At 39.1% G+C, this 13,193-nt stretch overlaps 1 protein-coding gene across 1 annotated transcript; it reads left to right on the plus strand.

The window, feature by feature from the left end:
• The first annotated feature begins 3,471 nt into the window (after positions 1–3,471).
• On the plus strand, positions 3,472–5,258 carry LOC110287302. The gene has a single exon (XM_021153959.1). The coding sequence runs from the start codon at positions 3,578–3,580 to the stop codon at positions 4,841–4,843; it is 1,266 nt and encodes a 421-aa protein (XP_021009618.1). The 5' UTR covers positions 3,472–3,577; the 3' UTR covers positions 4,844–5,258.
• The last annotated feature ends 7,935 nt before the right edge of the window (positions 5,259–13,193 follow it).

The raw sequence follows: 13,193 nt of genomic DNA on the forward strand, positions 1-13,193 counted from the left end.
CAGATGTCCCTCAACAGAGGAATGGATACAGAAAATGTGGTACATTTACACAATGGAGTACTACTCAGCTATTAAAAAGAATGAATTTATGAAATTCTTGGGCAAATGGATGGATCTGGAGGATATCATCCTTAGTGAAGTGCCCCAGACCCTTTTTGGTCCCTGTCTGTGTAGATCCAGTCTCTGGTTGCAGGTGGACAAGGAGTCGGTGAATGAATGACAAACAGAACCAACAGGAGAGATTGTATAGAATCTGAATGTAATTTTTCAAGTCGAGCATCAAACTTTTTATACTGAAGAGTAACAAGAAACTAGGCAAGATACATCAGCCGAGTTACAGTGAAACAATACAAAAGGAATATATACATCAAAAGAAGGCAGGGACCAGGCCACTGCCACTAAGTAGGGAGCCAAGTGTAATGCTAGTCTTTTGTTAAGCCCACCACCAGGGGTTGTAGTAAATGCCTGATTATGCTGTTTCTTTGTGCCTAGTGAAGAAACCTGTCTCAGGGAGATTCCCTAACTCTTTCATGGTAAACCCACCTATTCCATAGGCCATTGTGAATTCTCTTGTCTGGGTAAGACTGGCTATTGTCCCAAGTAAACACTCTGCAGACCAGCCCTGAGCTATCAGGCTCCATTCTTTGTAATGCCTAATTAGTTTCATTGTTTGTACTAGAAGTAAATTTGAATGTTACTGAATAGATAACCTTCTTACTGAATTCCTACTGAATTCCAAGTTCATTGGCTTCAAGCATTTTCCAGGACGTTGGAACACTGTTCAGGCTTAATTATGTCAGAATTCAATCTTTAAAGGCACTTATAATAAAATAATACTAAAAGAGAGCACGTGGATCCATACACCAGACTAATGCAGGGATAGGGTATGAGTGTACTGGTTATGAGAATGCTTGGTTCCAGGAGGTTGAGTTTCCTTGAAACTCCCTGCCCCGTGAGTGCTTCCAGGCCTCTTGGCCTGCCAAGTAGACTTCACTGGAGTGTGCATAGCATTCTCCTCCTTTCATTTTTATTTTTCAGCCGAAGTTCCAGAATGTCCTGCTTTGTCATAGCTACAGATCTTAGAAGTACTCTAAAGATGAGTGGAAACACAAGGATTACTAATAAAATAATGCCAATAATAATAGCAAGTAGGTTTATATATTGAACCCAATTCAGGGGATTCAATGCACTTAGGTTATTATTATTTTTTTAATCTCTGGCCAATTCATCAATGTTCCAAGTGTCCAAGTGATTTTTGCTAATATCTGAAATTTCTGGCTTTAACTGTTCCAAGTCATGAGAAATATCAGTATCTCTCCATACTCCCTGCAAATAAGCTTTAGTCCTTACCCAGTCAATGGTTGTGTTATAAGGTAATGGCGTGACACAAATATATTGGAATGAAGCATGAGATTTAGTAGCTAACCTAACCTTAATATTTGCAGTATCTTGCCCTATTGCCAGCACTACTTCTTCTAGGGCGTTAACCTTTGCCTCCATTTTTTTATCTATAATATGCAGCTCTGACAAAGCTACAGAAATATTCCTATGCTTATCATTAACAAAATGAGCAGTATGCAGCTGCTGAACTAAGGCTGTGGTAGATAACTTTTCAAAGTTTGCTTTCCAGTGACAGGCTTTATCACACTCAGGGATAGACAAAATCTTCAGGCAGAGACTACAGAATATCTGCTCACCTAACACCAGGGAAGGGTAAAACAAATTCCATGGGCAGCTGCATGCAATATGTTTGTTTGTTTGGGTTTTTTTTTTAGGTAAATTAGAACTTTATTGTCACATAATCATCTACGGATTAATGGAAGTGACATCTAATTGTGAGAAATAGTTGAGCCCTCCGGCAAGGCTAAGAGAAAATATGAATTAGAACATTCTTTGCAATAATTCTGTAAATGTTTTGCTTTCCATAGCTTTTCTCAACAGAATCTATACTTCAAAAGGTCAACATACTCATTGTATGACCTGACAACCAAGTGCTCCAAAAATTCACAGTCTTTTATAATAATAATAAAAAAAAACCTTCACAGTGCACACTAATGTCTTTGGAAAAATCCCTTGGCCCAACAAAAAACCATGAAATGGATCAGTTCCTTAGGTTGTGGCCCAGTTATGGATAGCAGACAATTCCCTCAAGACTTTTGCAGTGCACCTTTTTTCCCCCTACCAGGTGTTTCTCTGTAAGGATACCTGGAAGACCACTTCATGAAACTGTAAGGGCAAAGCCTAAGTTGCAATTAAGATACAAAACCTAACATTTTGCATTGGACAATCAATGGTAGGGATCATTCCTAGGAGATGTGATTTCTCCTTTCCCTAGCAGACATTCATTGCCTATAGTTTCCTGTGAATTTTTTCCCTTCAATGGGAACATGTCCATGGTATTACCATTGTCCTGAACTTGTTTATGCAGTCGTTTCTAGGAGAGACCATTTCATAGCAGACTCCCTGGTATTCTGGCTATCACAATCTTTCTGCTCCCTCTTCTTTGACCTTCCCTGAACCATAGACACAGGAGCTGTGATGTAGATAAAGGCACTGGGGCTGAGCTCCTTATCATCTGTTGATATCTATGTTGTGTCCAGTTGTGTTTTTCTGTGATTGTCTCCACTTGCTAGAAAGAGGGGTTTCTTTGGTAAAGGATGGTAGCTACATTTATCTGCATATAAAGACAAGATTTAGAATATTGTAAGGAACTATGTAAGACTTGCAAAGTGGAGTTAGTAGATTCTGTTCTAAAGCTTGTGACTTTACTATCCCTGGGAAGCTGGTTAAATTTCCAGTACCTATTCACTGCCACAGAAGGGTGAGTGCCATTCATTGTCACTTTAGACTTCTCTTGCCATGCTGGTAATTGTGGTTAATGGGTGTTGCAGCTGGATGGAGGCTGTCTTAATTGCTTCTTCCTCTTGGCGCCTTGCATTATATTTTCTGGAACTATGGAAGCTAGACTGCAGAAAAGATGCTTTCTGGTTAGATCCAGGTCAGATCTTAAGTTGTTTATCCTAAGTGTGTCATCACAATAGCAATAGGGGCCCATCGATAATCTATATTGTTTGGAGAATCACTTGGACTTAACTGGACAACCATTCAAAAGGAGGTTTCTATTGCCTACTTCTGGCAATCTATCATTCTTTTGGAAAGCATTGCCAGCCCAGTTGACTTCACACACACACACACACACACACACACACACACACACACACACACACACACATATGCACACACACAGTGTGTTATTTTCATTAAATATAAGATGATATTTAATACACATTTCCATAGAAACATTCTTTTAAACATAGTTCAAGACAGAAACGATCTGAAACCATCAAAAAAGACTGTAATAAATAAAGGACTTTTTGTGGTCCATATTATGGCGAACAGAATGGAGGAGACTGCTGGTAGGGCACTCCCTTGCTTGTCATAGTAGAATCCAAGGTATTCAAGCAAGATCTCCTAGCAACTGAGTGGCCCCAATGAAACAAATTCCTGAGGCTGCGGCAGAGGCAGAGACCGCGGCAAAGGCAGAGGCAGCGGCCGTGGCTCCACAGCCAGAAATACTATGGGAGACCACAAGCTTCCAGGGAGCCAGGCCCGTCGGTCACTTAAGACAGCATCCCAGGGCACTACTGCCAAGTCTATATGGAAAGACTCTTCCAAGTGTTTTTCAAAGCACAAGAGAGAGCAGCTGAAGTTGCCCACCTCCGTGGAGAAGCAACACCGACACCATGGTAAGGAACGATCAGGGTCAGATGACTTCAGAAAAGCAATGGAATTGACTGAAGAGCAGACCCCAAACAGTGTAGAGAGTCCCCTTTTCCCAACAATTTCTCACGGAGTATGTAGTCCCACCGCCAACAAGAATCAGCAGAAGCTAGCTGATGATTCAGGACTGTTATACCCCCTTTTGACAGTCCAGCCACCACGTAGAACCACCTGGGGCAACACAGGTACCCGACACAATCAACAGCTGCTTGCTCCATGGCCTAGAGGAGAAGATAATTCTGCAGACATACTAATTAAAATGCTGGAAACACCAAGCTCTAACCGGATGCTGGAAAATAAGTGGCTGTATTGGGAAGATCACAGGGAAGCAACCAAGCAGCCCACCACCTCTGCCAAACAGTCTCAAGGAAAATCCGATCTGGAACATCATAAGCTTCCCTGGTTATGTGAAGGCACTTGGCTCCATGACAGCAAACACAGAGGACAGGATATGCTTAGCTCTATTTATTATAAATATATATACAAAGGAGGGAATGACGAATGGGCTGGAAAATATAGAGATTCCATGCAGCATATTGACACAGGATATGAAAACCAATCAAGCTATGAAGAGTCACCTGTAAGGAGAACTAATATGTGTAATTTTGACATCAAGTATGGTAAGAAAATGAGCAAAGGGAAGGACATGCCATTATCTAAACAGGAATCCAGCTTTGTTATAAAACTCCAAACCTCACCAGATCTTTACAGAGCCAACAAATACAGGAAGTATGAGTCACTATTCCTGGAAAACGGCCAGATGAGAACACTAGGAACTGAAGAAACTGATCCCAATGAACTTGAACTTCAAGGTGCAAATACCCGTAAACCAGAGCAGGCCTATCAACCAACTGACTGGAAGTACTTTATAAGCAAGGATGACACTACACCGACCACCCTTGAGCAGATGTTTATGAAGAAGGGATGGGGTTATAAATGTTCTTCTCCATCATCAAAAATGTTTAGAGATTATTATTGGATCATGGATTCAGATGATGATGACACCGACAATGAAGAAGAAGAGGAGGAGAAATTGAAAGAACAGCAGACAGAAAATAAGTAGATGACTTTCTAATTATAACTCATTTGGCTATATCCAGTTCTCATTTTACACATCAATCAAGGTATACATCATGAAATAATTCTCATTGAGCTTCTGCCTCGCCTTCACATAATACATTACGGTATCAACTGTAGGATGAATATTCACATGTACTTTTTCAACATCTTTGTTGCATTGAAGATATTACATCATTACATTAAACAATAATAAGAATGCATAAAACTATAAATAAAAACAGCTAGTATTAGGAAGATCCTGGGATGACACTAATAATGTGAGAAGAATATCAAAACACTGAAATTGCAAGAATAAAAGAGACTTTCACAGCTCTCTGTGGCTGAAAACTTAATGAACTAACTAGCAATTGTTTTGTCAACTGTAACTTGAAATCAATAGCCAAATAAATGTGAATTCATCTTCTGTAACAGTTACTTTGATTTCAATTTCAAATTCATTTTGGTGTTTACAACATTAATTTCCATTTGTCCATCCAGAACATTCACTAGACAATGGTTATTTTAATTTATTCTTTTTGTGTATGTTCAGTGCAAACAGTTAGGATTTAATATTTTCACAATTAGGTCCTTATCACACATGGGACTTGCAAATATTGCCATCTCGTAGTGCCTTTTATCATTTTGTTTCTTTTCCCTGCAGAAAGTATCATGTTGGAATTTCTCACCTTTCTTTCTTTTGCATTCAGGCTGTTTTTAATATCACATCCCAAAAGTTAATTCTCATGCAAATATCTAAAGTCTGTTAGGTTCTCAGCAACTAGAATGTGCAGAGGACAAGATGGACACTCAAGTAGTTGGTATAAGAATTGAGAAACAGAGAAAAAATTTTAAAATATAAGATTTATTTTTATTCTAGAACATTCCCCTCACATATTAAAAAGTCACACATTTCTGTGGTCCTCTTCACCTTTCACAAATGTTGTGAAGTTGTTCCTGCCACTGGTGACTTCTCTTTTCCCCCCAAAGTCCCTTTTCTGGTTGAATATAGTAGACAGTTCTATTGCATGCCTGTGTCACTTTTTCATTACCACATATGCCTTGGAGAGTCTATATGATGTAGGTCATCCAGTGTGCCAGCCTTCCTCTTTTCCCCATGGCATCTTGATACATACCACTTCATTTTTAACATAAGCAATGAAATATTTGAATACAAACTTGAGGGAAATTATCTTGGATGTAAAATTTCATTAAGTCTAGCAGTAATTAGAAATATGTCAATATTCCATGGTTCATTGGAGGTTCAAAAGGTGGCAAAGGTGATTTAAGTCTCTGACCTCCTGAACACATAAACAAAATGTCAGTTTGTCTCTGGTTGGAAAACTTTATTCAGCGTTACATGCATCATCAAAAAGCACTATATTTTGTGTCAAAAACAAATTTGTAATTCACTCATTTTTCACTTAAGCTTTGTGACCGTGTGCTTCATGGAGTCAGTTTCCTCATATATGCAAAGGAAATCAAGCTGTTAAACTTAAAGACAGTTTGATGAGACTCATGGAACGATTTTCTATAATTGCTTATGGTCACAGGTAGCACATAGTTGATACTAAATATGTATTCATAAAAGAGGAGTGTATTCATAAAAGGCAGATGGGCATTGCAGTGATCCAAAAATAAAAGGAAGGTTTTCATGACATGACCCATTGTGAGACTCTTATATTCAATCATACTCAATGTTAACTATTGCTGAAAGTTAAGAAAAAATTATATGGGGCTGGAAAGATGGTTTCATGGTTAAGAGCATCAGCTGTTCTTCCAGAGAACCTGAGTTCAGTTTTCAGAGCCTACATGGCAGCTCACAACTGTCTATAACTTCAGCTCCCTGGGCTTCAACACCCTCACACTCCCAATCCACTTTTCCTGACAGTTTGTTTCTTGGCCACTACCATTTGTAGGCAGCAGCTGACAACATTTTCATTCCTAGAAAAACTACAGAGGCATGTCATGACTACACCCCCTATAGGTCTCATCCTCTTTGAAAAGCCCCTGGGGAAAAAAGCCAAACAAAAAGCCAGGCATCGGCAAGTCCCCCTTGTGACCCTCCTGTTGGGCAGTTCTGATGACTTTATTTACGTCACAGCACCTTTGCAATACTCTAAGGAGTTTAATTTCTCCTTCCCCCACTATTAAAAAAATATCCTTCTGGCTTTTGCACTCCTGTCATTGTTGTGGACTTCATTGTTCAGACTTATGAAATAAGAAATTGGAAGCCGGGTGTGGTGGCGCATGCCTTTAGTCCCAGCACTCGGGAGGCAGAGGCAGGCGGATTTCTGAGTTCGAGGCCAGCCTGGTCTACAAAGTGAGTTCCAGGACAGCCAGGGCTATACAGAGAAACCCTGTCTCGAAAAAATCAAAACAAAACAAAACAAAAAAACCAACCAAACAAACAAAAAACCAAGAAACTGGTGTTGTCTTATGGTGTTGGGAGCTCTGGTGACAGTCAGTGTACCTTTGCATCAATACCAACTCCTCCTGAGTTTGCTGACCAGACTCTGCAGTACTCAAGGAGAGCACCTGAACCTCATTCTGGTAGTGAATTTTGAACTGCACATATTTAATCATCTACCGGCTGTCAGGAGAGCACAAAGGAACAGCAATGACTCTCATAACTCTTGGAGATGTTTCTGCCAGTATTGCACGTCACTCTGTTGATGGCCAGTTAATGAAGAAGGATGCTGGGTTTACGTGCTGTACCATCCCACGTTCACTATCACATTCACAAGTGAGATCAGGAAGTTTTGGGCTACATTTCTACGAGTACTATTAAGTCAGGAATTAGATATATCCAGTAAGCAGTTGTTTGAGTATTTTTTTGATTCTTCATAATCAAGAAAAGAAGAAAAAAACTTATTGTCATGAACTCTTTCAATACAGCTAGAAAAAATGCACACAAATAGTAAATGTTTGTTAGTTTAATTTCTCGTGGCATGATATCTTTGGAGAAAGGATAAATTATTATCTAAGATTGCAAGCTTGTACAACCACTCTGGAAATCAGTCTGGCGGTTCCTCAGAAAATTGAACATAGTACTACCGGAGGATCCAGCAATACCTCTCCTGGGCATATATCCAGAAGATGTCCCAACCGGTAAAAAGGACACATGCTCCACTATGTTCATAGCAGCCCTATTTATAATAGCCAGAAGCTGGAAAGAACCCAGATGTCCCTCAACAGAGGAATGGATACAGAAATTATGGTACATTTACACAATGGAGTACTACTCAGCTATTAAAAAGAATGAATTTATGAAATTCCTAGCCAAATGGATGGACCTGGAGGGCATCATCTTGAGTGAAGTAACACAATCACAAAAGAACTCATACAATATGTATTCACTGATAAGTGGATATTAGCCCAAAACTTAGGATACCCAAGATATAAGATACAATTTGCTAAACGCATGAAACTCAAGAAGAATGAAGACCAAAGTGTGGACACTGTGCCCCTTCTTAGAATTGGGAACAAAACACCCAGGGAAGGAGTTACAGAGACAAAGTTTGGAGCTGTGATGAAAGGATGGACCATTTAGAGACTGCCGTATCCAGGGATCCATCCCATAATCAGCTTCTAAGTGCTGACACCATTGCATACACTAGCAAGATTTTGCTGAAAGGACCCAAATATAGCTGTCTCTTGTGAGACGATGCCGGGGCCTAGCAAACACAGGAGTGGATGTTCACAGTCAGCTATTGGATATATCACAGGGCTCCCAATGGAGAAGCTAGAGAAAGTACCCAAGGAGCTAAAGGGATCTGCAACCCTATTGTTGGAACAACATGATGTACTAACCAGAACCCCGGAGCTCTTGTCTCTAGCTGCATATGTATCGAAAGATGGCCTAGTCGGCCATCAATGGAAAGAGAGGCCCATTGGACTTGCAAACTTTATATGCCCCAATATAGGGGAATGCCAGGGCCAAAAGAATGGGAATGGGTGGGTAGGGAAGTGGGGGGGTATGGGGGACTTTTGGGATAGCTTTGGAAATGTAATTGAGGAAAACATGTAATAAAAATATTAAAAATTAAAAAAAAAGAATTAGTTCTAGTCTATCAGGAAAAAATTGAAAACTTTGTTCTAAGATGAAAATGAGCTATTGATTCTTCCCACAAAAGACATTTTCCTAGCTCTTCTTCTTATCTTCCAGATTTTAAAATAATCTCTATAACTCATCTCCTCTGAGACATCCAGAGTCTTTAATCTAATCATATCCAAAAACTCTATTGTCAAATAAGGTAATGCATTCATAAATCCCAAGGTTTACGACCATTTTTCAGGTGGGAAGAATTATTATGTCTTAGAAATGCCACTTTTTTCTCTTAATTGTATATATGTATTTATGTTTGTATGTATGCATGCATGTATTTATGCATTCGTGCATGTATGTATATATGTGCATGTGCCCTCAGAAGGCAGAAGCAGACATTAGACTTCCTGGAGCTGGAGATACAGATGTTTGTGCGACACACAATGTGTGTGCTAGTATTTGAAGTCAGTTCCTATGCAAGAGAAGTTTGTACTCTTAACCAATGAACCACCATCTTCATAGCACTATAAATCTTACTTTATTAAAAGACCAAAACCAATTGAACAAAACCCCTAAATTCACATATTATGCAAGGAATAAAAGATAAATAACCTAAACCTATGATGAATTTTTCCTTTACATTACTTTAAGAAACATAAACATCATGTTGTATGTAGAAATTAATTTTTACGGCAATTGAACCTGTAAAACTACATATAGAGTTTTTCTTTTTGGCAAAGTTTTGGTAAAATATTCAGTAAAGTGTATTGCAACACCAAAGCAACTTTTCGAGCTGCCAATTTGCTATTAATTTATAGCCATTATATGATCATCAATGAAAGTAACTTAATTCTGGCCATCATTGCATATAAAAAAATCACTTCAATAATAACATAATTATGATTAACTTTGTCTTTTACAAAGTTACCTTTCTCCAAATTTATAAATCTCCAAGATGACACTTATACAACTGCCAGGCTTAGTTATAGATTGAGTTGGGTTAGGGTTGAGTAGAGGTTTTCTCTTTCCATTATTGTGACACATGTACTACAAACATGTCTTTTAAATAACATATCTGAAAACATATGAGAGGCAAGGGCCAACCACATAAACACATTTCAGCTTCTGTTACAAATGTTACAAACCTTCAAACTCTTCAGCATAAAAGAAAATACATGGCACATCTAAACTCATGGGAAAGGACAATGTTTACTTCCTGATGCCATGACTAGAACTGGGAAAGAAGAAAAATACAGACAAATAATACACTCTATAACCAAAGGACAATGAGTACAGCAAAGTTCCTGGAGGGGCTTGAGTCTCGCTCTGATGGAGTGCTCCTCTATGGATACTGCCAAGTTTGTTCTGGGGAACCAACAGAAGAAAATCATACATCCTGGGAAGGAGACCCATGCAAAGAATGCAGCAGGCTGGAAGGAGGCAACAGCCCCAACACTGGAGAAAGTGAAAGAGACAAGAAAGGATGCAGGTGTAAAATATGACAGTTGTCACTGCCTCATTGTGATTGACAGTTGGAGGTCCTCAGGGTCAGGGTCATAGTGAAGATGCACCTTTTAATAGGAGAAACATTTAGCAAACTTTATTAGGACATAAAAGTCCCAGAGGTGAGAATCTGCCTGAGGACTCTGGGTTGTACTTTTTTATAGGCTCTGGGACCCCTCCATCTTCAGGTCTCCTTTTTCTCCCTGGTTTGTCCCACCTAGGGTATTCTGACTTGGATGGGTTCCATTCCACCCACAGGTGGTTAGCAGTTGTTAGTTGGTATCAGTTGCAATGAGATTAGCAGTTGGTTAACAGTTGCAATGTTGGTTAGCAGTTGGTTAACAGTTGCAATGTTGGTTAGCAGTTGGTGTCAGTTAAAATGACCTGAGACCTTAGGGAGGGTGAGCCCAGAAGCAAGAATCAGCTCCTCTTAAAGGGGCAGGTCCATATATTCTCAATCAGTCTACGTCCCCCTGACCCTCTTTCAGAATGATTGCAATGATTGACAGCATGCCAACAAATGACTCATGGCAATTGGGAGGCAGAGGCAGGTGGATTTCTGAGTTCAAGGCCAGTCTGGTCTACAGAGTGAGTTCCAGGACAGCCAGAGCTACACAGAGAAACCCTATCTTGGGAAAAAAAAAGAAAGAAAAATAAAGAAAAAGAAAAAAAAGAGGTTTTAAAATCTAAAGATAATTTTTGTCTGTAGTGCATATGTAGTTTGAGTAAATTCAGGATTCTTTTTTAACTTATGAAGTCAAAGTCAAAGCTCCCTTAAGATCAGGAGCTAGGATAAAGAAGAAAGAATGGTAAGTCAATAAAACACATTTATAGGACATTAGTGACTATAGAGTTTACTTAATCAGGCTCCCTTTTCTCTAAGGAACAAAAACAATATTTTTCTGAATGTTTTCTTTCTCTGTACCTTCATTATGAGTGATAGATAACAAGCCATCATTGACATGTAAATTATCTTCCCTCATTATTGCTCAGTAGAGAAGACAGGAAACCTTCATGATTAACAATCCACATACTTACTAGGCTTCATTTCATCTCTATTGCATAGCTGGGCCTTTGGTTCACATACTGTTTGACGTTGAATTTATTTTTAGCTGCTATATGAGGAGAGAAAGCTCATACATTAGTGTGACATTTAGATATGTGTATGCATTAGATGATGTTTAACTTGGGTTAAGTGTGTTTATAGATCACCAAGTAACTTTTTGTTTTTGTTTTTGTTTTGTTTTGTTTTGAGGCAGGGTTTCTCTGTGTAGCCCTGGTTGTCCTGGAACTCCTTCTGTAGACCAGGCTGGCCTCGAACTCAGAAATCCACCTGCCTCTGCCTCCCGAGTGCTGGGATTAAAGGTATGTGCCACCACGCCTGGCTGCATCATTTCTTAATATTTAATTCACACAGCATAAAAAAGCATAATGTAATTGTTCTTAATATTTTGCAGAACCATTCAAACACCATTGCTATGTCATTTCAAAACACCTTTATCAGCCCCCAGAGAAGCCAAGGACTTTTGCATGTTCGAGATCTGTCACTCTGAGTCCCTGTCAGTCACTACTCTGTTCTTAAATGAATCACTTTCAGACATTTCACAAAACTGAAAGGACACCAAGCTTCCTGTTACAGCTTTCTTTGATTTAGAAGAGTGTCTTCAATCTTCATCTTTTTTTTTTTTTGCAGTGTGTCAGTATTTTATTCTGATTTATGACTCAGTAAATAGTTAAATATCCCCTTTCACAAATATACCACATTTGCTGTATATATTCATCATCTGATAGATATTTGGGTTGTTAATACTCCATAAATACTAGGATATGAACTCAACACAGGAAGAGCTGAGTCATACAGGAGGTGTTTATTTAATATTTTGAGTAAATAAAATTATTGCAGTTGTGATTCTAGCCTTTTAACAGCTAAGCCCTCTCTTCAACCCTAGATAAAATTGTTTTATATTTTGCATCAATTTAAAATATTATCAGAAAGGCATCACGAGGGCTCCTACTTCCTTACATCTTCTAAGCACTTCTTAAAACAGTTTTTGTTTTTAGCTGTACTTCTACCTTTCCCTCTACCCCTCCCTCTGACTCCCTCCCTCCTCCCCTCTGTGTGTGTATGTCATTTGTGTAGGGGGGACTGAGGAGGGCAGAAGAGGAGGGCAGATACTCTAGAACTGGCATTACAGCTAAGTAATTGTGACTCATCTGGCGTGGGTGCTGAGAGTTCAACTTGGGCCTCTGGAAGAGCAAATGTTCAACACTGAACAATCTGCAGAACCAGCGCTTGCACTTTTACTTTCACTATTCAAGTGCACATGAAGTCCTTTCTCATTGTGGTTTGGATTGCATGTTCCTGGTAGGATCTTTGAGTATGCTTATTTGTCATTTGCATCTTTCCTTTGGAAAAGTTTCTATACAAATCCATAAGAAGGTTCTTGTGTGTATGAAAAAGACGAATCAGTAGGCTCATGTGACCTTCCTACCTCAGTCTCCCATGTAGTGGAAGCATAGGCACACGTCGCAATGCCCACCTCCTTTGTTGACACCTTAGTTGAGCTATTAGGCTGTTTCTGTCATTGAGTTGTGACAGTTATGTACATAGTCTTACAAGTCCTTTACTTGTTACACACTTTACCAGTATTTTCCCCCACATTGTGCACTGTCTTTTTCTTTGCGTTGAGCTACAAACATCTTTAACTTTCATGTAGGCAACTCTATTTTTCCTTTTGTTGCTTGAAATTTGGGGGAAAGAGACCTAATGTTCACTTTATTTTAGTTTTATATCTTCTATTTGTGT

This window comes from Mus caroli, chromosome X (genome assembly GCF_900094665.2).
Source record: "Mus caroli chromosome X, CAROLI_EIJ_v1.1, whole genome shotgun sequence".
Lineage (NCBI taxonomy): Eukaryota > Metazoa > Chordata > Mammalia > Rodentia > Muridae > Mus > Mus caroli.